Here is a 27,813-nt window from a genome sequence, read left to right on the forward strand (position 1 = left end):
CTTCTGTACATTGTGGTTAAATTTTGGCTTCAAGAAGACGTGTATAAGCTCATTAGTCAATGAGCTGGTAAATCACGGGGAAAATGGTGTAGTCAGGTGTATTGCATAGGCATATGCTGATGATTCCCAGTTCAGCATGGTCTCCCTAAGCACTTGTCTTACAGTGTCTGGATAACCAGGAGATGCCATCAAGGCACGTTATATCAGATGCACCACATCCTTCCTGCACAGCAAAACCTCCAGCTACAAAATGCATATTTAGAAAATGATGTTTTTTAACATACACTAGAACAGGGGCGAAAACCATGACAAAACACATAAGGATTTCATAGATCTGTTCCTTTCTCCAGCTGGCTTACTGTGCTCCGCTTTGAAGTCTGTAAGGAAGCAAATGTTTTAAAGTTTGTAAGTGCAAAGCTGTGTAGTGATGTGTGCAGATGCTGGGATCGCCTCCAGTAGGTTCTCAGTAACACAGCTGAGGACTAAACTTTGCTGAAGCCAGCAAAATGCAGCAGAACAGCAAGATCAGCTCCAACTTTTGACTAGCGTCGCACTGATGACATAGCCACTGGAGTGCATGCTGTCCCTCTGGGCTCACTGTGTGCATAGTCCTTTTCTCACACAATTTGTTTCATACAATGTAGCAGTACTGTTGTATCAAAATCATGATGCTGCTTCTCCAGTCTCCCCAGACTTTAAAAAAACAATAAGCCCTGTGGCAGATTAGCATTATTTTGCTGGATATATAGTGCACTGTGATTTCAATGCTACATGAATCAGAAGAAAGCTTCAGTGCAGTTATGATGCGCAGAGTACGGGGAAATTGGTCCATCTTTATCATAGTGGTGAACTTTGTAGAGGAGTTCACGTTCCTGTCCTTTCTGTTATTTACTAAATTACACTTTGATTTAGAAATCAGCTATGATTTCTTCCCTGTGTGAGTTCATCGCCAACAGGGATGTAGAAACTGTGTGGGGAAGGTGGCAGCTCCTGTACCACTGACCAGGCTAGAGCCAGTTGTGTAAAAGGTGCAACCAGAGGCTCCACCTGCTCTCCATCTGCAATGCCCCAATGCTAAGGGCTGCTACCGGTGGAGCCAAAGCCACAACAGTGAGATCGGTGAAGGACAACAATGTGGTCATCATCTGCACCGGCTGCCCTCACTGACCTCTCACAGGTAAAACTCAGTCATAGACCCAATAGAAGGATGCTATAATGGGGTTTCCAGTGGGTGAGAACGCTACAGTTTCACATTATGATTGTCATGGTTTTATGATTTTCGGTGATTGGTATTCCACATCATAACATCATGTAGTGTATGTACCTGGTTCTCAGAAGAGAAGGACTACTACATTCCCCAGGGGACTTTGTGACCCTATTACTGTTTTCCAGCCAGAGGGAAAGATAAAAACTTGCAGATCACAAGACCTCTTTCTCTTTCTGCCCATCTCTCGTCGTGGCAGCATCTCTCTCTCGCTGTATTGGATTTTTCAGCTTAAATTGCAATTATATTGTATTATAGTGTGTTGTTTTGCATTCCAATATCTTATTTAGTAAATTAGTTTGTTTCTCCTCAGATTGTTGTCACTGTTTTTGCTCTCAGGTCCATCTCCCTACCCTTTTTTCCCTTTTTCCCTTTCCCGGGGTGTGGGTCCGTGGGTCCCCCGTCCCATTCATCACGGAACTGAGCCGAACGCCCGTAAACCGTTGACAATGATGAAGCTCCACCACGGGTGCTGCACCATGGCAGCTTCCCTCGCCTGCAAGAGCAACAGACTGCAGATGTGTCATGGCATCCTAAAAATCTTCTGATTTGTAACAGAGGAAGGATTTTTGGTTCATGGTTTTATATGAGGAGGAATATTTCAATCTGAGAGTAGGTTCAGAAACAGATCCTAAGAAGGCTTTAAGCTACGTGAAATGAAAGTTCAGGTCAGTTTAGGTCTGCAGACTACCATGGATTCCTCTCTGATTTCAAGAACTGTTTGCTGATTAATGTACATGGACCCACAACACACTGCGTAGTCTGCAGGGCTGTTGTTCCAGCTTTCTCTAAGAGTTACCACCCTCTCCTTGTTCATACTACGGTCCTGGAGAGTTCTGGCCAGGCTCTTTCTTGATGAAGAACCAGGTCTTAATAGGACCAGATAGCAAGGCAATGTAAACAAATTAAATTTTAAAAAATGATGTAAATTAAATAAAACTCATATTGTGTTTGAGGGACAACTGGAACTGCTTTCCTGTGGAGAGAGATGCATGAGACTTTGGAGGCTGTGAGGAAAATTAGAATTCTTAGATCAAGTCCCTGATTTGACATCTTCTATCCCATACAGATAAAGAGCTGGCTTTATCCCATGGCTATTTGTGCGGCTCTTTATTCTTCCTTTCACTCCAGAGCAGAGCATGATGACTGCTCTCAAAGCAAAGCGCACTGAGCTTGTGCTGCTGCCAGGCCAGTCAGGGCCTCTGCTCTCATTGGCTCTGGCTTGTTCCCTGTGGTAGCACTTGCCTGGCTGGCTGAGTCACCTGATGTTATCTCAGAGTTCATGGCTGTGTATGTCACACTACTCCAGATACTCTACTGAGGGGACAGTTCTCCTGCCTTGACTCCTACACAGTAACAGACAATGCAGGTCCAGGATGTTTTCTGCCACTTGTTGCCTGCTGGGCCCCAAGCTTACACTCCCAGCTGGAAATCTGGCTGCTGGGGCTCAGGGCTCACGTGCACAGGAGGAGCCTGAGCCAGAGCAGTAGCAAGGATAGGAACTGAAAATTCTCTCAGCAATTAGGGATGTCTCTGTGAAACCTTTGTGAGATGCTGCATTGTAGAAGTAAGGAAAAACAGAAGATTCATCAGTGCCAGGGCATGCCCAGGAGCCTTCTGTGGGGAACTCTAAGCAGTAAGCCTCTCACATTGGAGAAATATCACCAGAAGGCAAATTGTTTCAATAAGCCTAATGTGGTGGTGTGTTTTAGAATAAAAGAGCTGCCTAGGAAAAAAAAAAAAAGACAGATTTGATGGCAATAATTGTGATAAATATCTAGTGACTGGATATCTGCTCTCACCAGGAGTGTTTTTGGCAGAGAGCTCCATGACAGGACTTGTTTTATGATCCCAGAGGGCACCGTACAGCGTACTGTGCTGAGAGGCTGCAGAACAGATTGGAAAGTAATTCTCAGTACTTAGCACCTGGGGATTCTCAAAAGCCATTTTCTCTCAGGATCGCGTTTCCTTTGATCAATGAGATTATTAATTATGGACAGCCTTGAACAGAACAAGGCACTGTTACTGTGCTCCTAAAACAGCGTCTCATTTAAAATGAATAAAATATATTAATTAGAGGGTCAACTGTGGTGTCTTTTCAAGACACTTTGATATTGGTTGGACCACGGTAGCCTACTGTAACAAATATCTTTCCGTTAATAATTAAGGGAGTTTGTAAGCATAACAGTGTAGGAAGGAAGCACTAAAATGTTTATCCTTCAGCTTGCCAGGGCATTTGGACCATCACCATCCATATAGACTATGGATCGTATAGTTCAAAAGTGGTTGTGTTTGTGTGGAGCTATCTCCTTTGTGCCATATTTCTTTATTGGACACATCCGTAGTTAAGCCATCTCAGTTAAGTGATCTTGTTCACTTAACTAAGTGAACAACTGCATTTCAAGCTGAATTTTACTTCTGGATAAATGGAAGCATATTGTTCTTGCTAATAACTATTTAGACTAATTTTGCCTCTGTCCTGTTTTTGTCTGATCTGTACTTTATTCATTGTGTTTGAACATATGCGAATAGCCACAAAATTGCTGGCACTGGTGGCAATTAAGCACAAACTTAGGATCATCAGTTTGTAGCAGTGAATGCCCAGTTTACTCTTAGCATGGAATTTCTCTAAGTACATGTACTGATTTGTTTCTGTCAGCTACTATCAAAAGAAATTATATTTGTTGACTGGAGGAGGTTTGTTTCTGTAAATTCTGTTGCAAGTACCTTGTACTAACATTTACCTTCTCCTGTAACATTAAATATTCTTGCTATAGTTTGATGCAGTAATTGCTGTATTTTCCATGTACAGCATTTATGGATTATGTTTGAGAAACAGAAAGTTTAGTCCATTAGCAAGGTAGGGTAGGTTCCTGTTGGGGTGGTTACACAGAGCCAGCTGCTGGGCAGTCAGCAGATTACTAATTAGCACCTTTGCTCCCTTGCTCCTCCTTGGTTCCTTAGGGAGCTAATGAGGTGGAGGCTGAGCTTTCTTCTAGTTCTGGAGCCTAAGCCTGTATCAGATCACTCAGGCATCCATTGTCAGCCTAGTCCTGTAGTTTGGGATGCTTTGGTCAAGCACCGATGCTCTGTAAGAAGTCAGTGCCCATCTGCCAGCTCTGCTGTCCTCATGGTTGTAGTGCTCTTCTCTACATACGGCTGCTACTGGTTCACCTGGACTGACAGGCACACTGCTTCTCTGGGAAAGGCCTGGGGCTCTGCTGCAAAGGGAATGGTGCTTCAGACTGCTTTCCCTCCCTTGTTACCTTAGGGTGAGACTGCAAGATGCAGTAATGGAACAGAAGGCAGAGAGCTCTGCTCTTCCTTGAGCACTAGTACACGTCTGCCCTGCAGGAAGCACAGTGCATCACCTGCAAAGTGATGCAGTCTGCCCTGCTGACGAGCTGAGCTCTGCTCTGCTTTGCAGTGGACATGCTTTCACTACACTTTTCAGGTAAGAGTCAAACTGAATGCGTGCAAGTATAATATTGATTTACAAAGTGATTTTTATATTACCTGGGTGGTGTTCTTTTAAGAATGAAGACTTTGAATTGGTATCAAATTTGCACACGTGCAGAGATTTTTTTTGGGGGGGGGATGGGAGGAATAATGTGGTTCCTCATGATCAGAATTCCCATTCATATCAGTAGCTATTTTGTCAAATATCTGAAACACAAAGCTTTAGTTGCCAAACACATGCATGGACTCTAAGTACCTCAAGTGTGTTCCTACTACCTCTGAAGCAGTTAACAAATTGCTCTGAAGCTCAACTGAAGGAGCACTAGTGTTTTGCAGGTGCCTGTGGCAGCTGACCTATCCGTGCCGTGGTTCTTGAGTGAGCTGGCAGAAGTCAGTTAATATTCTCTACATCTGGAGTTGCTACAGTGACATAATTTATTTATTTTTTAAGTGTGTAGACTAGGCATTGGCTTCTGTGGGCGCTGAGGGCTTTGTGAGTACAAGAGATGCTGATACACTGGATGCTGAGACACTGGAGGGCTTGTTGTACACCTGCCCTTCAAATTTTTTTTTCTTTTCTTTGCACAAAGTTTCAGTAAAAGCAGAGATTGCTTTTCTTCTCCTCTCCTAGGTTATTCAGTATGTAACACTTACTGAACCTAACTCCATGCATGTTGATATCCTGCTACCACAGTATTCAGCATTTGTTAGATCAATGCTAGGTGATGCTTGCTTTCTAGGCTACTTCTATAAGTTGTGAAATAACAATGTGTATTTCTGCTTTACTATTAGCAAAGGGCAATAACACTCCAGGCACTCTGCCGCCTTTCTTTCCTGACTGTCCCAAAAAGGGCTGCAAATTAGTTTCTGGGGGGTTCCTCATGTCAACACCTTGCAGCGCTCAGCACGCTGCACTCGCCAGGCAGTGATGTGGCACTGCTTCTCAAAGGACTTGAGCTCTCAGCACCGAGAGGGCTGTCACTGGAACCCCGGAACTTCAGCTGCAGAATCCAGGCTTCTTTGGGCTGGTTTTTGCCAGTCTTGGCTGAAGTTTTTATAAAGCAGCTTTTATTAAAACCTACTTGGAATATGAATTTGAAAAAGCAAGGTCTTGTTTTCACTAGTCTGCTGTCCTTCACAGTTCTTAAACAATCTTCATAAGCCTTCTCTGCATTGTCTTGGCAGTTTGCTACAGTGATTGAGTTTTCATAAGTGTCAGAACGATGTCAAGACGATGTGAATACAGCGTCAAGGCAAATATATAAGGGTGATGCTTTGAAGGAAGGAAAGCACTGTCAGTGCTCCACAGAGACAAATATTTGGTAATAAAACCATTGTCACCATGAGCAAAAGCAAGTGGAGATATCTAGGTTATTGCACTATGAACGTGTCTGGTTGACAGCTTGCAGTTAGGCTGAAAAAAACAATTTGCAAGGATGCCTTTCCTGCCTAATTCTTATTCCAGGTCTTCTAGACTGCATTCCAGTTCCTAATACCCTATCAGTAGAACACGGTTCTGATCTAAGTGTGTGGTGCGCTAATTTGTAACAAGCACATTTTCTCAGAAGTCAAAGAACAGGAATTCCAGAAGGCTCTTTCAGGCTCTTTTCACCTTCAGAGCAGTTTCCAAATTGAGCACTGATCTCACAGTGAGCCCGTGAATTTGTTGTGTGTGTGTACTGTGCTTTTTCTCATTTCACTTCTGGGGCGGGGAACACTTTCAGTGATTTCTCAATGTCTTCATAAATCCCACTGATGAAATCCCACTGATTTTGAAAAATGAAAACAACTCCTTAGTAGCTCTCGGGGAATAATGTACTACAAACCCCTCAAAATACTTTGGGTGGTGTTTTCAGATATAAGAGTTAGGAGTGAACTATTTAAAGGTAAAAATGCTCGGTACTTCCTAAATAGGACATTCACATACATGCTATTATTTTATTTCAATAGAGGAGGTTGAATAGTTAGATTTTTGACCGGTATCCTGTGAAATAACTGAAAATAGTCATGGAAAAACTTTCTATTTTAATATCATGCTATTTCTGTATTGTCTATTTGCTTTGTGTAACAGCTTTTAATCTATAAACATCAACCTTGTGTGACTTTATTGAGATGAATTGCAAATTTTGCCATAGTTGCAGAAGCAATGCTCTAGGTAAGCTGTTTATGCTGCTTTTAGCCTAAGTTACATGCTGCTGAAGGTTGGCTCTTCCCCCTTGCCCGTGCAAGTTTCTTTAACCTGAAAATAATCTGCCATCTTGAATTGAGCATCAGCTAGAAGAGGTTTTCTTGCCTAAGGCTCAGATGCCTTCTCCTACTGGTGCTCACACCTCAGCCATTGTGTGCCTCTAGAAATTGCTGCGTCTCACCAGTTCTCCCAGAGCAAAGACTATAGGATGACATGTTAGTGACTACAGAGTGTGTTGATCCCTTTGTGGAAGAAGGCTGAGCGTTATCAAATGAAGTGATGTACAAAAGAAGTCCTTCCAGTTAACAACTGAAATCCTACTCTAGGTTTGCCTGTATTTATTGCAAGAATGAATAAATAATCATTATATATATATATATAATATATGCATAACATTGCTGTGGATGTCTCAGGCTCCTTACAAATCTGGAAAAGTGTGTCTCCCCTCTATATGTATAGGCGTATGTGTGTATAACATGAAGTGAAAAATGTAAGGTCTACATTAGTAGAGCATGGAACAGGGAGATTGTACTCAGCTCTCCCACTGCAGGAGAGGTATTTGCCTTGCCCTTCTCTAACTCAGCTTTTTCATCCCTAAAACTGAGATGTTTCCACGCAGTGGCACTCAATCTGCTTATACTTTGAAAAACACGTGAAACATGAGGAGAAGGCTGAAGGTGCTTTTTTGGAAAAAATAAAATTCAGCACATTTGCAAGGAGAAGCAAGGAACCTATTCCTCTGCCCTCACGTGAATGTGTTGGCTTTTGGCATGTTCACAACTTCAGTAACTTGAAAGTCAGTAAAATTCTTTGAGAGAGTCTAAGCTAAAACTCAGTGTACAGCTGCAAATGCTGGGAGCACAAATGAGTTTTACAGGGTTAAATGGCAGTCCAACCTTGAACATGAAAGCAAAGCCCTTGCTATTAGCACAGGAAAACATTAAGATTCCAAGATTTCACTTGAGAAGCAGAACTAATTAGAGAAGATTAACAGAAATGAGGCATGTAATAGCTGGAATAGGGCATGACTGCACTATGAGAGGCTGAATCACTGGACCTCTCATCAAGGTTAAGATCTGAAAAACACTAGACTTTTTTTTAAAGGCAAGTGGCAAGTTTTGCAGATGTTCCTGGGGCAGCTGAACAGTCATTGCCCTGTTCTGTACTTCCCCTGTCTCGATTCTGCCAGCCTTGATGTCAGGATATGTTTCTGTCTGTGGGGATTGTTTTCAGGAGTACATTTGCATTCCCATTGCTCTCCAGTGGATCTGAAGAGGTATTGTCACCAAGTCTGTACTAGATTGGTAACACAGCGGAGATCTGGGATTTTTGTATGAAGCTAGTAACTGATTTTTCTTGCACACTTTTTTTTTTCAGTTGGGATCTGAAATATACTTTGCAGTCTTCTTTTCCCATCTTACTTTCCATCTTTCAAACTTTCTGTCACTAACTGGCTTCCTACAAGGTCTAATAATCTCTTAATTACTGAATGGTAATTGTCATTCCAGAACTGGTTGGACACATTTTCTGATGTAGTCTTGTAGATGACTGCAACAGCAGCACTGTAGTTACAGGCTCGCTCAGATAAACTGAGAACGTTTCGCAGAACAGAATCATGGAAGAGGTGAGATTGGAAGGGGCTTCTGGAGGTCATCTGGTTCAACCCACTTGCTCAAGGAAGTATCAACTAGAGCAGAAAGCTCACCACACAATTTTTGTAGTGATTTCTTTTAAAATCCCTTGTTTTCCGGAAGCCAGATTTACTGTAAGCATGCATAACCTCATGCCTGTGGTTAATGGAAGTGCTGGTGCTCATGAGTGATTGAAGAAAAGATGCAGTCATCCATGAGGAACCAGCATTCCTTGGCTTGATTCAGAGACACAGTATAAAAGATGTTCAGGGCTAAAAGAAGACAGAGAAATCTGTCACTCAGTTTCTGAATGTTTATAATTAATAAAAGTAAGGAAAGAGTTCCTCTGCCTGTAGTAAAGATGACACCACAAGTCTCACTGAGGCATAATTAAATAGCATTGGTAAGTCGTCCTGTGGGTTTCCGCTAGAACAGCATGTTTCTATGCAAACCCAAAGAAGAAATGACACAACTCAGGATGCAAACATGTTTCCAACTGGTTGCTGTGTATGCTATACAGAAATCCTTGTGAAGTGCAATAACAGTGTCCTTTTGATTTTAGTAGTAATGAAGATTTTTCCCTCAAAGTTAAATTTAAGAGCTGAGATATAATGAACAAAGGTCATTGTCACAAGCCAGCTGAACCTTAGTAAAGACTAAAGAATATAGTCCTATTTATGATCTCCAGTATCTCAAAGAACATTGTTCTCAGTCAGCTTGAAATGAAACTGCTCTTGACAGCAACCACAAATTCCCTGGTGCTGTAAAGCAGAGCCATGCTGGCCCTACTAGACAGCACAGCACCATCTACACCGAAACCAGCAGGCTTTTAAAGTTAAGCCAGAATAATTAAAACTGGAATCGGCTCTGTTGGATGCTGTACGTGGAATATCAGAAGTACTGAGAACGTAGGCATCTCTTACTGCAGCAAGACAACCAGGAGGTGGGGATGAAGGTTGGGGATACAGCAGGTCCACTGTCAGCCATTTTCACAGGTCAGTGTGCAGTGAGAATGCTTACAGAGGTCTTCAAGAACAGAAAGTGCCCATGTGAATGTCATCAGGCATTTCCCCAAACAAAGTGCAGTATCTGAAGGATCTCATATGGCTTGCAGACTATAGTGATGCATTTGGTCTTATTTTGTTAGGTGTGTAGAATTACAACCTCTTCCTTCTTTCCGTTGCTTGCTGGATCGCTCGGTCAGTCTGCTGGAAAGATTCCTCAAAGGAGTTTAGTGCCAATTCTTCCTTCTGTTTAATCCTATAAAAGATTTACCCCTAAATACCTCTGATTGTTCACTAGCATGGACAAAGGCAGAAAGTCTGGAATGTCTACCTTTTCTTTGGGAAATTCAGTCTTCATTGGAAACAGCCATTTGAATACAGAAATAGCAATTGATTTTAGTCATCTTACTCTTCTTGCACTTGTCCATGCGCTCCAGAATGGGTAGATGTTAGACTAAATTGAATCAGACATTTAAGACATACTCAAGAGAGAACAGTACAGATAGTTCTTGTTACATCAAGCAGAGGGCGTTTTTTACACAGACCGAGTCTTGCAAAATGTTCGATACCATTAGTAGTGAATAAAGAACTACAAATGTCAGTTGTGTTTAATGTGAGTGAATGGATGCATTCAGCTAGAAAGTCTGAAATGGTGGCTCCTGCAAAATGTTGGCCAGATATTTTCTTTTTGCAGTTGCATTTTAGAGGTACTTATTTTCTTCCTGCTCCCATGAGATACGCTGTTTGAAATAACTACACTGGTAGTGAGCAAAGAGTTGGGTTATTGCTCCCACCAACATGTTTCTCATATTTTCCCACTATTTTAGGATAGGAATAAAGTGGAGCTTTACTTTCAACTTTAACTACTGTTTTGTAGGCTAAACAGGAACAGAGCCTACAGGAGCCATGCACATCTTCTAATCTCAGATATATTGATGTCATTCTCTGGCTTGGTGCATCCTTTCTCCGCACCACAGCTATCCAAGGAAGGTAAGGGCCTGCTGGAGAAAAGCAGTTACAGTTTGCACTGCTGTACATTATATCAGACATCTCCAGTGTTTTTGCCCTTCTTGCAATTCTGGGAGTCAGCAGACTCTAAGGGGAACTGTGTGCCACATGGCCTGTAGACTCAGTTTCTTGGCCACTGCAATTGAATTGTATCTCATGTGGCTCATAATCATCATTGCCAGAACTATGCATGTAATCCTCAGCTCTGCTAGACTCCTTTATCCCATCAAGAGAATTACATGCATAGTTCTGCTGACTTCTTGCTGATAACAGACCCTGCTCTCTTCTTTCTGCAGTGTGGGCACTTGACTGCGTTCAGCTGAGGTTCATGGATGGCCAGCCATAGCAAAGGCAGTGCTACAGTTGTGCCTACAAATTGTAACAAAGCTTAGCAAAATACATTTCAAGGTACTACTGCATACAGATGTCTTCTCAAGGGCAGGCTACTCTAATGGGAGTTTTGGATTCCCTGCTGTGATTAATCGCTCAGTGGAGGTTCCTTAACTTGCAGTCACTAGATCCTTACAGGCTGATGGCTGTCTAGCTCTCTCCATCCTTGCCTTGACTGTCAAACTGTTGTTTTCAAAGTTTTTGAGCTCACATTCAAAAAAGGAGGAAATGTGTCACAGTCAAATTCTGGGGCTTCCTTGTGGAAGGAAGAGCTAATGAAGTGCTGTGTACTATGCCTGCTAGAAATCCCAGCAAGGGAGAATGGGAGCTGTCAAGGACAGAGTGTGAGCAATGTACATTGCCTTTCATCTACTCCTTTAGCTCCCTGGGCAGCCTGGATGTGAATCAGAGCAGCTCTGAGCTTAACTACTTTGGAGAGCAGTCAGCTTTGGCATTCCCACAACAGAGAAAACACAGCAGTACCTCCGAGAAATGAGGTAAGGGGAATTTCAAGCCATCCTGTCCCTAGCTGAGTCCTTAGGCTGGGCTATGCCATTTAGTGTGCTTCTCACAGTCTTGCTCTCAATCACTGTGATTGAGGGTACTTTAAAGGAATGCATCCTGTTTTCAGACACCCTGACTAATGTAATTGAAGATGCTTTGTCTGTCTCTGTTACTCCAGGAAAGGTTAAGGGAATAGGATCCCGGTATTGTGAGCCTTGGGCATCCAAGCAAGAGCAGTGAAAAGAAGCAAGGACTTCTCCCCTAAGCATCCATCTAGGCCACAATTATTCCAGCACAGCATTTCCCAGCAAAGGCTGTACCAGGCAAGCGCCCTGCCTGGACACTGCCTCTGAGCCTTGTCTGCTGGAGCAGGGACATCGCACACAGCGGGTTAGCAGCCCATGCCCCTTTTCTACCCACAGAAATATTTAGCCCTAGAAATATTTTGCTTTCTGTCCCCGCTGATGAGATTTCAGGCAGGCGGAAGCTGCCCTAACCCTGAAGTTGCAGCAGCCACTGCCGCAGACTTGCTTTGTTGATGCCTGGAGAGGACCGTGTGCTGCCTCGGCCCCCAGGAGCCCCGTGGAGCTGCAGTGGCAGCTGTGTGGTGCGTCACCGCCTGCCAGGCTGCCCGCAGAGAGCCTTGTCACTTGGTGTCTTTGTCAAAGGGCAGGAGCAGTTTCTGCTGACCCATTTTATGGGTGAACAAAATATAATCAATATGAAAGTAAACAGAAGAGTCTCATTGGGAAAAGGCTTATCTGAGTGTTTTGCTGTTTGCTGGTCTGTCAACTTTCATGTATTATCACACTGTGAATGGCTGAAAAAACAACAAAAAAGTACAGTGGGAACTGATTGGTGAAACGTGTTGGTCTCTAAAACCAACAAATTAATCTGTAATGTCAATCTAGAAAACAATATCCGTACCTTGTCTGCTTGCTACCTACTCTCTGTGACTTAGTCACAGAGAGTCAATTAGGTTTAAAGGTTTCCTGTAGAAAGTAATGTTAATACCAGGCCCTTTCCTTCCTCTTCTGAGCCACCACAAAGAGTAAAAGGAATAATTAGGGTTGCTTGGAGATTGAGGCAATCTAAATGTTTTTTGTTTTTTTTTTTTTCATATTGGGATGTGAATTATAAAGAAAACAAAAAGAAATATTCTTGAGAGGTCCCTGGCCACACTCCCCTGTAGTAGGATCAAAGGCACTTAGACTGCTATTTCTCAAATGTGTTACTGGAAGGAATATGCTGCGTATCTGGGGTTGAGGGGAATAGGCTAATGTGTATTGCTTGGTAGTTGACACAGTAGATAGATTTGATTGTGTTTTTTTTTTTCCAAACTTCAGATTTTTAAAATATGAATTTATTGTCTAAACATTAAGCTTCTCTTACATGAAACATCAGAGTAAAGAATGATTATCTATTAATGCATGTCAGGAAATGTTATTTGAGTTTCCTAGGAGTATTCCTGGTATCTGTTTTGCTGCAGTAGGTTCCAATCTTGAATCCTGTATTTATAAGGAATGAGGAGCTGGCTGCAAAATTAAGGTTCAGAGGGCAATCAGTTTTCTGTTCCTCTTTAGGCTTTTTGCCACAAAAAATGTTCTGTTGGTAATCCATTTATTAGTCGTTCCTTGCATTGTATTGTGAATTTATTCAGTGTACTTAAATTGCAAGTAAAAGGATAAATAATTTGACTCAAAAATCTGGAAGTCACAGCATATGGTTTCTAGCACCGAGGCTATCTATCCCCATAGAAATGAGTGCCTTCGATACTTGAAGTGCCTATTTAAATACCAGAAAATTAAGAGTGGATACTTGCTATCTCAAAGGCTGGGAGTGAACTATTTCCTTGCTGAAATTTCAGCAGTAATGTTGTGGACTGTGCACCGAGCAAGGCTGGCACAGGGCTGCTTCTGCTTGGAGCAGCACTAATCCTCAGTGCGGTGCCATCTGCTCGCCCTGCCCAGGAGTTATGAACGGCTGGGCCTGGCCCTCGCATGGCCTGCGTGTCTCGGGGCTCCAGCACACTGGTTCCCTATAGACACCCAAGTTGGTGCTGACTGCCCCATCTGCGTCACACCAGCTGTAATCAGCAGTCTGGACACTCTCTGGCAGATATTTATCTAATCTATTCATCAGGGAGCTCTGATGTAGAGATTTGATTATCCTGCAATTGGAAAAGTTCACTTCAATCTCGCCACTGCTTGTGGAATCTATGGCTGGAGAGTGCCTGCCCTTCAGAAGGTCGTGGCAGCAGCCGATGGATGTTGATTGCTATTCTCTTTGGCATAGGAAATGCTGTAATCACACCGTCCCCTAGGCTTCTTTTGCTGCGACCCTTTCTTATAGGTCACATCTTTGTAAATATCGCCCTACTTCTGCTGACCCTCTTCAGCATTTCCCTAATTGCCTTTCTTTCTTACAAAGCTGGATGTAGTCAATACTGAAGGGTGCATTGATTGCTCACCCCTGTCTTGCCTATCATTTTCCTGTTACCACGCAGCAGTAATATATTTTGCCTTTTCATACAGCTTTTCAATAGAAAAGTATTTGATTTGGTCAAACAGACTGCTTGTTCAAACAATTCAGTTCTGCAGTACTTTAAAGAAAGACAATCACTACAGATATAGAAAAGTTCCAAAGTCTAACAGAAATTAATGACTGCAGATTCCTGTTTCTTGGTTCTGTAACTGAGACAAGGTAATAGGCAGGAAAGAAGCAATCCATCTATATCAAAAACATGCACTTTAACCCCAAAAGTAACTAATAAAACTAATACATTTTAGAAAATTGGGTTCCTTGACACTGATGTCGGCCCACACTCTCGCCCCCAATGAGATAAGAGATGGCAGCAGAGCCATCTTAAAAAAAAAAAAAAAGGAAAACAACTTTTTAAAAAAATGTTAAAGCTACATTTGTTTAGGCCTCCCATGACTGAATAGAGTATGGGGAGTTGCCCCCTTTTTTGTTGTTTTTTTTTTATTTTTTTTAAAGCAGCAAGTCTTACAGAAAGGTAAATCTTTGCGGATGGGCTCGAAGCTCATTCTAGACTTTTTGGCTTATGTGGGAGAGGCATGCATTTGCAGGTGGCTGATCAGATTGCGCTGCTGGGTGAATTTCCCACCACACAGTTGACATTCGTAGGGTTTTTCTCCTGAGTGGACACGCATATGCCCTGTCAGTTGGTACTGCCAGGTAAAGTGCATCCCGCATTCCTCACAAGCAAAGGGCTTGAGCCCCAAGTGGCTGCGCATGTGCCGTGTCATGGTGCCCCGTTGCGTGAACATCTTGCCGCAGATGTTGCAAGGGAAAGGCCGCGTCAGCCAGTGAGGGCAGCTGTGGGCAGCTGTGCTCTGGCTGTGGCTAAAGATCTGTCCTCATGTGTCTATGGTAACTTTGGGTCTTGAGTCATGTACATCTCTTAAGGACATTTTTTTTTTTCCCTTAAGAAATGACAACAAAACAACACCTGGGCCATCTGTATAATGAATCATAGAATGGATTGGGTTGGAAGGTACTTCAAAGATCACCTTGTTCCAACCCCTTGCTGTGGGCTGGTTGCCAACCATCAAATCAGTCTGCCCAGGGTCCCATCCAACCCGGCCTTGGGCACCTCCAGGATGGGGCAGCTACAGCTCTCCAGGCAGCAGTGCCAGGGCTTCACCGCCCTCTCTTTGGAAAAACTTACCCAACATCTAATCTGAATCTCCATCCTTAATGAGCTTTCCAAATTGTCCAAAAAAACCTGAGAACCAAGGGCCACCAAATCTCCTTACCAACGCTCCTGTGGCTAACTAGCTGTAGCTGTAAGCTTTGGCTGGGCGCATCTTTTGAATAGTTTATCTATTAAATCATTAAGTTTATGTCTTCTGTTCATATGGCACTTTAAGTACTCGACATCAGTTTCTTCTGTACACAGTGATGCCGCACTGTATCAGTATTTCAAGATCAGCTGTGGGGTCTGTGCAGCTAGCTGAGCACAAGTGACATGCACCCTTTTGCCCAAGCTCTTTAGTTTCCCATCAAACTCTTCCCTAGCTGATCATCTGTCACAGGCAGCATCCAACTTGGTAGTTGTTCTGTTGTTGAAATGGTAGACGTAGCCTTAAGGATGCTTGTAAGAGCTGGGATTAAAAGGCTCAAATACAAGCGTGGTTGGGATGTTTTTAATGTCACTTTTATGCAAGTGGAACAAGGTTGAAGTTACTTCCCTGTTTAAAAATGATAGGGCTTTCATCTCACTTAGGATGCTAGCAGGTTTCTAAATAAGATTTCATTTTTGATGCAATGTGGGAGCAAGGTACAATGGCTAGGACAGAGAGAAAGCTGTAGGGCTCCTGGTGCTCAGATGCTAGTGGCTGCAGCCCTGGTGCAACACTCATCAGTGCACTAATGAGGACCTGCAGAAGTACAGCGTCTGCTATGAATGCATCAAATGCATCTTAACGGTACTCTGTTGGAAAGCTACTTGCATCATTGATCGTTCAGGAAGGACTAGTGGTATGAGCAAAACCACAAATCTCTTTATCTGAAGAGCGCTATTCCTGATGCAGTAATTAAGCATTAACTGGAAGTTTAGTGAGTAATGGGAATAGTTGCAGGAAACTAAAAGAGTTTGTCCACAGGGAAAAATTGCATAGTGCCAGCATCTCAGAGGAGCAGAAAAGGAGTGCAGAGAAAGCTTGGATGTTTTGTTCACATTAACAGCAATCATAGATGAAATTCCATTCCTAATTTATGAACATTTTGGGGAAAAATTATTAACATATATTGAAGGCTTACATCCAGAACGACAGTACTCATAACCATGGTCACAAGGCACAAATGAATTTACAGGACTGTAGCACTATTCTCACACTAAGGGAATGGGAAAGACTACTTCACAGTTTTACAATAGCCATTTTAGACATCACCTCAAAGTAAAGTCTTTCCAGTTATTGCACTAATCAATATACCAACAAAGATAAGGGCTGCTTGAGAACCTTAACTTCCACAGTCATAAAAACCTACATCCAGATGCGATTTCAGTCTTGGGTTTTAACAGAACTATGCATACTTCAGAGCTCTTCTATAATAAAACAAAAACAAGTAATACCTGAAACTTTCTTCTTACTGTATTTCTTAGAACATGGTGCTTTCCGTTTTTGATTACGTCACTTGGAGGAATGGGTTTGGCTTTAGTTCCATCCCTGAAAAGCTCTTTTTTGTCAAGCACAAGTATTTCTGAGCACTCATATTTGTGCAGGTGTTGCACCTGACAGCATCGTGCTGGGGCTCTGGTAGACTAAATTAAATGAGTGGTCTTTCTAAAAGCACTTTAGATAATTAGAATTAAAGAAAAAAAATAATATTGCTTGTTGGAGGACTGATTTACAGGTTGAAATCCTGTTGCTGTTCAGTTTGATGTTGTGTCGCTACTAGTGATAATAAATGTAAAATATTTTTACAGAACCTGTGGTTTCAAAAGGAACCATGTATGACAGGGCTGTTATATAATACCTTCAGCTTTACAAAAGCATTGTTTGCAACTGGAAGTCTCTAATAAAAGCTTATCACCTATTTCATGCTTAGTATTGTACAGAAATTAAATAATATTTTCTCATCTAAGTACACAGAAACTATTCTACAAATAAGAGAGAACATATTTTAATAAGATTGAACAATTTGTTTAAATTTCTTTAGTTCAACCTATTCATTTTTTGCTATATTACTTAGAATATTTTGGTTTCATGTAAGAACTTTCCTGAAAAATGTGTTAATTTCATTTCAACTGTTATGAAAAGTCCCAGTACCCTGTAGTGTCCTATCTGTATGGGACACTTTTCAGTTACGCATACCATTCTTCATCTCAGGAGTGTGGATGAGCAGGAAGAAATGTTATAAACCAATATGTTTTAGATAGTCTCGCCTTCTAAATACTATTTATTTCCTGAGTCATTTAAAATAGGTAACTATGAGAGACTTTAAGCAGCACCTATGATTAGAATACTTTGGGGAAAAAACTATTGCAGTCAATTGACTTGGAAAAAACAATCTAAAAAATAGCAGTTGATACGATGTTTATACACATCAAAAAACATCTCTGTTTTGCTTCACATCCTTCTGTCTCAGTCTTTCTCAGCTTTTCAAATACTATTTTTCAAATAAGTAATTACAATCAGTTCTTCTGCATAGACCTGCTTTGCCTGCTCCCAATTAAGTTTTTATTAACAGAAACTCTCAGCGGTTTCAAGTGACATACAGACTCTTGATACCCAACAAGGTTATGACATGCACTGCCCCGATACAGATGCTCCTGAGCGTGATTCTGGCTGCTGCTGTAGCTGCTCTGTGCTGGTGTATCAAGTTGTATTGCATCAGTTTGTAACAGCCACAAATCTACCTAGGGAAAAGTGAGTCCACAAGAGTGAAAAGCCTGTAGCTGGAGACTGGCCATATGGCCATATCCCAGAGAAAAAACTCACACCACCTGAAATGTCACCCAGCCAGCTTCTGTGTTAAGGAAAAGGTGTAAGACAACATATCATTACTTTCTCTCCTTTGACATCCTATGTTGAGCAAAGTGCAACCAAAGCCAAGACCTGTAGTTACCATTTTTTGTTTACTGGTTCCTGGGGGGCTTTTTTCTTGTTTACATCCTAGCAATGTTTTCTTTGTGTGTGATGTTTTCAATGTGACCTTTTCAATTTTATAAACATCTAATTTGTTACCTCCCTTCCCATGGCATTTATTTTGTTCGAAATTCCATGCCTTGTGTATAAATGAAATTTAATTATCACCATTCCTGCTACTTCCTTGTAATTAGGCAGCAGAATCTGTTTCAGACTTTGCAGTTGTTCATCTTATATTACACAGATTTTTAAAATTGCTATTTATAAGTGGAAGATCTATTCTCTCTTTTCCAGAAAATATCCTCTTGTGAGATAACTCAGAACATTTTGGCTTAACGGATCCATGTCAGTATATCCCTAAAGAAAAGTGCAAGAATAAAACCATTTTTCTGTGACATCCTGTATGTCATTTTTACTACATTTTAAAGTAGGTATTTCTTCAGTGCCTGTTGATCAAACTGCATCTGTTTGCTTTTCAGCCTCTAATTTAGCCCGGGCTGTAAACTGTCCAAGTAACAATTTGAGTGATGCAGCAACAGAAGGTGACCCAGATTACACAACACTGTACGCTAATGCCAAGTCGTCTTGTTTAATGGCAGCTGCTCAAAGCTTTGTCTTATTGCAATTCACATTCAGCATACACAAATCAAACAGCCTCCTCAGACAGACATGCATCCTGCCTGTCTTCATTTTAAGCGTGTTTAAGAGCTGCTGCTTTACATAAACATACACCAGCTGAGGCCACTTAGCCTCTTTGGCTTGGATTTAGCCAAGATCTCTCAGCCCTCTGAGAAAATTGCCAAGGAAACCCACTGCCATTTCCAGCGCTTTGCGTACTTCTCTTTTTGTGGAAGTTTGCTGTAAATATTTTCTCTATTAAGAGTAGTTGAGTTTTTATACTCTCTCAAATATATGAGCTGTTTAACAACTGATTCCTTTTGAGTTTTAATCAAAAAGTCAGTGTTTACAAGATAAAGCAATGTGTACTGCTAAAATACATAACTTGTACAGATGCTGTAAAATATTATATATTTAAAACAGCTAAGTTTAAGTTTACTGGATGAACGGTATCAAAATGCAGACTTCATAGCTAGAATTTTATCAGAACATTTTACTGCCGTACTTCCAATATGTGAAACAAAATAATAAAAATGCCTTCATTCTTCTTTTAAGACAAAATGTAAGTATAAGGATGAGGATAGCTATCGCACAGTGGATTTATGCAACTTAGTCTCCTAGAACCAAATCTTTTTGGCGTCTCCATCAAATGTTTAAAGCTGTCTGACAACACAAGCTTCCTGCTGGAAGCGCGCATCTCCCAGTCTACCCAGAGGACATGTCAGAACAATAAGAAAAAGAACTAATCTTACTTCTTAAATGGAGGAGCAGCAAAAAACTGAGGTAGAAGATGAATAGAGAGTTAATTCTTGAATGAGCCATATTCATCCAGATAGGACATCCTCCGACAAGTTCTCTCTTCTCCGAAGGGCTGGTGCTGATCCTCACGGCTTTCTCCTTATCTCTAGCACTAAGGTGCTACCAGCAGCACCGAGCCCACCACGGCCCATCGTTGCCTGTGGCCCTCACCAGCCGGCTCCCTGCAGATTTTGATTCGGAAGGCAGTTGTTCTTGTTAAGGTTTTACTTCAGCAGGTCCGAGTGATTTTTCAAACCTGGTGCAGATTTGTGTGCGAGCCGGACTGGAGTCTTCCCTGACTGTCGGCAGTGGGAGCGTCACATACAGCGTGCGGTGTCTGGCTGACGGCAGGGCAGGCAGTGCACTGTGCTTTGAAAAATAAAGAGCCTCATGCATCTTCTGTTAAAGCTCCATTACATCGCGTTCCTTCTGATTCGGAGTATGAACCCTTTGTGCCTTTTTGCATAAAGTCTGCTAACAAACGCTTCATGTTTTTTTTTTTTTTTTTTAAATGAAAAAGCATAAAAACTGGGAGCTGCTATCAGGACCTGTTCTCTCATTGCAATTTTCAAGTAGGGAGGCCTTTAATTAGCGAAGTCGGGGAAAGACAGAGTTAGATGGATAAGAGAAGGGGATGTTGCCAGGGGCCAGACCACTTCTTTCTGGCCACAGCTGCCTTTAGTCAGCCCAGTGATGCACTGCCTGTGCTGGAAGGAGCCTCCCCTGGGCTGCTATTCCTTCCCTGTTGCACTGCATAGGCACAGGCGATGCCCTGTCTGCCCAAAGGTACCTCTGAGTCTGATGCTCATCAGCTGACTGCACCTTTGTTCACAGAATGCAACTATATTGTGTAAAAGTGTCCGCTGATGTTTCAGTTAAATAATCTGAGTTGCCTTCACGATAGCCGAAAGAGGATGCCGAAAGAGCTGCTTTTTCATCCTGTTCGAAACTTAGCTCTGCCTCTCACAATGCCTATTTCAAATTTTTCTTCTTTCGTGTGAGCAATTCGTATCCCACCATTTAACGATGAGCAAACTAAATTAACTTTCCACTGCTCCAGTTCCTAGATGTTGCTGACAGATGAGGGCTTGAATTTCTGCAGTGTTGGTACTTTGTGAACATCGTTCGTATGCAGTGAAATGTAACATCTGAATGTACTTTTGATAGTTTCTCAATATATCTTCATTTTGATGAGATTCTGCAGTTTAATAAGTTGTAGGCTTTGCCATTTTCTCAGAGAAAAGATTCTGTTCTGATTGCTTCTTTGCAATAATTGCAGTGCAGAGTGGTATCAGACTGTACTTGCCGGAGTCATGTCCTCTAAAATATTTTGCTGCATCTCTTAACAGGCAAACTTCATCATCTAATATCTTTTGTTGCCTGATACAAGCACAATTTTCAACTTTCAGATGACAGCAGCACTAATTAATGGTGTCTCTTTTGCCTGTCACTACTAGGTGGTGAGATTGTTTACTGCTCCAAATTTTATTAATGTGATTCCATGCCTTCTAGGTCAAATACAATTACAGGTGATTTTCTTAAGTAATTGATCTTCTCCAGTCTGCAAAATGCTACAGTATTTTTAATCTAAACTCTAAAGTGAACAGGCCTAGTGAAGTTAAATATTTCATATAAAATGTAAAATTCCCTTGAAAGGAGGTGAGGCAAGTTTACAAACCATTTGTTGCTGATTAACCTGAACTTGTTTTTAGTAGATCCTTTTTGGTCACTGGCAGTGAAAACACTGGTAATTAGTCAGAAGCAGATGGGTGATTTCATGGAAGAGTGAAACAATAATGAAGACAACGTTGCCTAGAGAGACTGTGGATATGCAAAACTCATTGGCACAAGGTCCTTTCCCGGCAAACTGTTTGAACTGGAGCTACTTTGAGCAAGTAGGAGGTCCCTTCCCACCCATGTCATCCTGTGATTCTCTCAATACAGGATTAGATTTTCTGCTCAAGCTCCAGCCTGCTTTAGATCAGTTCCCAGTTTTATATTCCTAATGTGGAAAACCTTCTGCTTTATAATACATTCTTGCGGTTGGATTTTTTTTGTTTTACTAGGATCTTTGGTTTTCTTCCTAGTATTCAGCCGTGCTCCGTGCTTTTATCTTCTGTTAAGTACTTGACAAATTTCATCACAGTTATATACCACTGTTCACTGCTGGTAGAATTTCACTTTCTGAAAAACCCATGAAACATGAGGGCATGAAATCACTCAGTCATGATGTCCCTTGGGCCTTCTAACCACTAGCAGACTTCTCAGCCTGTACTGGTTCTCTCATTCAAGCTGTCCTGTTGAATTCAGATAAAGATATGGAAGATGCTTTGAGGCTCGTATGAGAAAAATGAGCAGAATTTGATCTGTAGAACTATGGCTATGTCTAAGGTATGTTATGACAGATTAATTTTAAACCATACATTTCTAAGAGAAAAGCAGTAGAATTATATTTATCTCCAGGTAAATGCTGCTGCCCCCTGTAAGAATTTAAGAGCATGTATAGTTACCGTCACCATGTTTGAGGCACTAGGATGTGTTTCTTATTCTTCTTATTCTCTATTCTGAGTTCTTGGGAACTCAGGATAATATAGCCTGTTAGAACAGTGGATATGACCAGACCATCTTCCTGTTCATGATAGTTGCTTTAATAATCATGATATATGCTTTAATAAGCATAGCTTACATAATGTTTAGATTGCAGTTCTTAAGTTAATTATGAGTGGACAAACCAATATGAATAAGGCTAGAAAGAGAGTTGTATTGTAATAGAAAGTTGTTTTACTTCATTAACAAAACTGCTATAGATCCATTTTCGTTTTAGTTAGGCATCTTGCAACAAGAACAATGATATGTGCCTGGATTTCACACAACAGTTGCAAAGTTTACTGTCTTTAGGACACATGAGGAAATTTCTTTGGCCATAGATGCTTTTCCACAGAAAAATTCTTTATAATTGCATTTAACTTAGGTTAGTCTGTGAATATTATCTTTGAGCTTCCCTTTCTTTGTTATTAGCATGTGCAATTATTTTTTATCCTCTTTGTGAAGTCTTGCTTTGCTCTTTTGCTCCTCCTTGGCCTGAGCAGCACTTCAGAGCAGAACACACCCTACCAGAAGACCCAGACAGAGCATGGGCTTTCAGTTTTACCAATCTGCAGATTGGTTTGCTGAAACTAAAGGGTTATATTTTACAGTGCACAATTATTTTGCAAGACCTGCCAAGCCTTTTGCTTCCTTAAACACAATATACATTTTGACGTTATGAGTACTTTATTGCTTTTCTGTTTTCCACATCGCCATGTTCCAGCAAAGTAGTCTGAGTTTTCTACCTGTTAATGTAAAACATCAATGAACCAGAGATTACAGAATTGTTAAGCCAGTTCACTCAGATAAATCTTATTTGGGATGTGACAGAAATGGTGGGAGCAATGATCCAGCTACTGCTCCAATGGTGTATTCAGCCACAGAACTACAAGCTGCGATTGCTGGCAGCCAGTACATGCTCCTGATCAGCCACTAGTCCAGGTGCTGCTGTTCAGATCATTGCATTTCTGGAGAGAATTTTAAGCTGCTTTGTTTGAGTTTGATTGTTTGTTTTCAAACAGAGGCCTCCTGAGTATTTTACACTAAGTCAAAACAAATGATTCTGTATGGTACTGCAGGATTCCCCTGGGACTTGCAGGGCTCTGGAGCATGTCATTCACTTACCTCTATCTTTGATGAAATTTGCCAAATAACATCTATTTATTGTATAGCGTGTGGCTGATACCACCAGGGAAGCGGTTCCACTGGCAGATGAATGCTAGGTCAGGCACTGTCAGCGCAGATGAAAATTTGCAATTAGTATTCTGTATCTTACTGCTACCAAGCCATCTAATCAGGAAGTTTGTCAGTACCAGTAATCTTTCTGTGACCTCCAAGGTTACACGCGTGCTTGACAAAATGAAGCAAATGGTGTTTTTACAACAGCACTGATGTGGTAAGTGCTAAATAGGTTGCAAATTTATATTTTACCTCTATGCTTTTCACTCCAGCAGAATAGATATGGTGACTTCTGCAATTTGCAGTGGAAATGCAGAACGCAGTACTCATCAAAGAGAAACAATTCTAACAGGAAAATAGAGAAGTTTCTTAATTTTTCCCGATCTCTAATATCATTTTTTTCCCTTTTTCTATTCATTTATTGTATTGTGTATTTGCAGCAAGGTTTTCAAAAACATCTGATGATATGAGGCTCTTTAATTTACAGGTTACCAGTTGAAGGATGTGACTTCCAGAAAGTGCAAAGCAAAACCTCCCTGCAGGCATCTCTGAAGTCTCTCAGCATGGGTCTTGGCAAGTATTAAATTCCTCTTGAAAATCTTGGCCTCTGTGCTAAAGCATTAGACTACATTATAGTAACAATAGGTAGTAAAGTGCCCCAAAGGGATATCAAGTCCTTACTAAGTATTGGTTAAGACAGCATTCGTCTTAATGCCAATGCATTTCTTATAGGCTGCACTTCTGTACCAAACTACATCCTGAAAGACTGTCAGTTTGAATTATATTGTTCACAAGGTAAAATGAAATATTCTGGCTTCCAAACTTGTGTTGATTTAGAATATTTCACACATATTTTGTTCATTAAGGATGACACTGACTTCAGTGACAATGACGTACGTATAGGTGACATGATGTCACCGTGTTCCCATGCCAGTCGAAGGAAAATGTCCCCTGGATGGAGATGGCACAGCTGGACCTCTGAGCATCATGTTAGATGTGTTGGGGCAAAGAGTGGGTATTACTCTTTTAATTTATTTATGTTCTCGTAGTAGCCAGAGGCCCCCTTATGTCACCAGGTGGTTTCCTGCTGAATTCAGTCCCTTAACTGCATCTTAAATTTTCTGGGAGGATGGGAAGATATGCTGACATCTTTGCACATGCTGAACTTTATCTTTTCTTAGGTATCAAGATTTATTTTAGTAAAAAAAAAAAAAAAGGCATTTTTAATAGTAACTTCCTCCAGTACAGCTGTGGTTACTGTGGTTGTTTGTGCACCAATAGCTGCTGAGAGATTTTTTCTCTTAGCATCCATGACTTAAGCAGCTGTGTTCACCACGCACTACTTTGTGAGAAACAGACTTCTCCCTACAGGACTTTTGAAGACTTTTGCCTCAGGTCCTCAGCTAACCTACAGGAATAGCTCACAAGCTTGAAGAATGGTAGGTGCTGAGCTCTTCTGAAGATGTAGTCCTGAATGTTGCTAAACAGTAGAAATGAACTGTAGTTTAAAGACACAGCTCATACAACTCTCTCTTTTCTTAAATAAGATTAATCAGAATGAATGAAGCAGTCTGTGGCAGAATCTGACCTCTGAAGAAAGGGTCAAATGAGCCATGTCAACCTTGACCAACTCCACTCAAGTCAGACTTCAGTATTAATTTAGTGAAGAAGATTATTAAAATATGTCTGTATATAATGCTCTCTTTAAGTAAGGCAAGATATCAATATCTCAAAGTAAATTATTACCCCAAATTTCATTTTGATATGATCATCACAACTGGCTAACTTGTTAAGATATGGAATTAACTTTCTGGGGGCCGTGCATGCAGAACTTAATGTACATGCTGTCCATTGCCTTAGCAGCTGTGGAGACTAGTAGTCATCATTTGTGACCGATTAACCCAATTCTGTAACAGATTCTGTAACAATTTGGCATTTATTTAGGACCATATTGTTCTATGTTTCCGAAGTCCCACTGATTCTGAAAGTAGTTGTTGCACTTGTAATTCAAAATGGGAAAAAAAAGGTTTTGTACCTGGACAAAATTGATGTAAATCTCACAGGTTCTCTACTGATAGTAAGTAAAATGTATCCACCCATATTGATGCACAAAAGTAAGTGCACGTAGTTTGGACTCTCTGCTACTGTAAATGGGAATCGTTTTCCAAAAACTGAGCAAGAATATGAACATAGATGGTCATCTCTCTCAACAGTACAGTCTTTGTAGCAGAGCTGATGAGGGATTTTTGGAGCCTTTTAGAAGGAAGAGGTGGGTTTGTTTGTTTGTTTTAATGGTCTTTAAGAATGGCTGGAAAAATGTTTTGGCAATTTTAAAAATATAAACTTCTAGCTGATTTTTTCCCCCTTTGGGCAAGTAAAATAATTTTTCAAGTGTTTTCAAAAATTTGAAAACTAACTTAAGATTCCTCCAACCAAACCTTTCAACTAATCCAAGCCACTTCTTATGTGAAGTATTTTCAAGGTTATAAAGATTTCACTCTTTGGTTTAGGAACAGGAAAGTATTTCCAGAAAGAAAGAGAAGCATCTTGCTTTTACTTGGAGGTCTCTTCTCCCTGCCTGGATTCAATTCAAATGCACTACTGTAAGCTGAATTTCAAAAACGTTTGCAAGAAGGCATTAGCTGTGGGTCTTGAAGAAAGGCATTAGCTCTGGGTCTTTAAGAAAGGCACGCAGGCATCTGTCAGCCCTTTCACCACCAGGACAGCATCCACAGTCATTGTGGGTGAGACTGGTGAAGCTGCACTACTGTTAACAACAGATGTGTTGCTCAGAATTTTGCACTTCAGAGTGATCTGAGAGAATTCACATTCACTCTTCCAGAAGAATGCTGCTAGCCTTTTGTTTAGAAGTGATACAGGTGCTGTGTGAATTTTTCCTAGTAAAATAAAACTAAAACCTGGTTGTCTCCTTCAGCTATTTTTACTGGAGAAGTATACTTTCTAAAATGAAATAACATCAACCTTGGAAAACTAAGTAGCCACAGCAAAAGAGACATGTATAACTGTCCTGAATGCTGGAATGCACTGAAATTGATCTAGATCCATCAGGATCCCAGGCAGCATGTTGTGTTGGTTCTTTTTTGTTTGTTTCTTTTTTTTTTTTTTTTTTTTTTAATTTTGGAAGGCCATTGTAACAAGGGGATTCTTACAGAACTATTCCATAGCGTTGCACTTCGGAATGACAGAAAGATGGCATTATACTGCTATTGCATTTACGCTGACATTTTACAAACTGTTGTCATTTAATTGTTGTTACGGTTTTTGTTTTGGTTAGTATGATTTTGTTTAAATACCTGTTCTGTAGAGATTTCTTGTGCAAGCTGCTTTGGCTGTTGATGCATATTGGATCAGTACCTAAGCAGAATTAATTCAGTATTTCCAGTTCTTTTTAGTTATAACATTTTTCTTCTATACTGCTTGCTTGCACAGTGCATATGGCAGCTACTCCTTTTTTGACTTAAAGCAGGTTTGCTTTGCTTCAGGTCCTCACTTATACCATAGTGATGCTTCAGAAACAAACGTAATACATTCATTATGTGGCATTTTTTTTATCATAATGAGTAGAGTAATACATGACATAAGGTTTCTAACAGCAGCCTTTCATCCTGACTGTAAGTGCACTGGCAGTGCATCATAGCATATGCAAGTTGGGCTCGGGTAAATGAACACATGCAGCTAAAAACACTCATATAACCCTAAAATGTTCTTCAGTTTTTAGAACTGGGTATCATGGGAGGGGGAGGGAGGGGAATCTATTGTAAATCATACATACCCTTAACTTTATAATTCAGTGCAAAGACAATCTAAAAATTATATGGATTGTGATTAGGGAGAGTAGAGAATAGCATTGTAATCTCCTTCTACACCTTGAAACACCATGCTTCTATAACAGAGATGGATCTGGATTGCCTGACAACTGTAACCATGTGAGAGTTCAACACAAAGGAAAGGAGAAGGGCTCTGAAAAGCCCCAATGAACACTGAGCTGATAGGCCTATCTGACTACATTTTACCCCTAGCTGTCCTTGTAATTACATGTTGGATATTATCAGAGGACACAAAGGCTTAAATGCTGTTGGTAATTTGTCAGCTTTACATGCTATGCTTCTAACAAAATGCCACTGTCGTCCTTCTTATTTTTTATACCCCAAATTCTGTTTTCTGCTGGGCAGTGCAAGTGTGGTGCAACTGCGTGTCTGAATGGTTCAAATACCACAAAGCATCTGTCACATCCAGACCAAGCAGCCACAAGCTGGCTCTCATTGCACAACAGGTGCTGCGTTGCTTGTATAGCGAAGGTCTTTTTGGAGCTCGTAAAGGAATTCTGTTTGATAGCATGGAGAGGCATGTGAAAGAGCTGCTTTGTGGAAAGAAGCATTACTATTTTATGTGTAATTCAACAAGTTGTTTATGTCCAGGCATAAATAAACTAGATGCATTGCTACATACTCTAAACAAGCAATGCTGGATAACAGTTGTGGGGTATTTAGCTCACGTGAAACTTAGCAAAACATAGATGGACTTCTTATAACATTAAAAACGGACCTAG

At 41.0% G+C, this 27,813-nt stretch overlaps 1 protein-coding gene across 5 annotated transcripts in view; it reads right to left on the reverse strand.

Moving 5' to 3' along the window:
• CRB1 (crumbs 1, cell polarity complex component) overlaps positions 1-19,843 on the reverse strand; it is a 93,888-nt gene extending 74,045 nt beyond the window's left edge. For 2 of the 5 annotated variants that reach the window (XR_002441019.1, XM_021404152.1), the window contains exon 1: positions 19,433-19,841. Coding sequence is in view for 3 of the 5 variants with exons in the window: in XM_021404152.1 (XP_021259827.1) it covers positions 19,433-19,508 (76 nt within the window). In the remaining 2 variants the exon portion in view is untranslated. Of the gene's footprint in view, positions 1-19,432 lie in introns of all 5 variants that reach the window. The other 3 variants (XR_002441018.1, XM_021404151.1, XM_021404153.1) reach the window with 2 other exon arrangements.

Source organism: Numida meleagris, chromosome 7, assembly GCF_002078875.1.
Source record: "Numida meleagris isolate 19003 breed g44 Domestic line chromosome 7, NumMel1.0, whole genome shotgun sequence".
NCBI classification, from domain to species: domain Eukaryota; kingdom Metazoa; phylum Chordata; class Aves; order Galliformes; family Numididae; genus Numida; species Numida meleagris.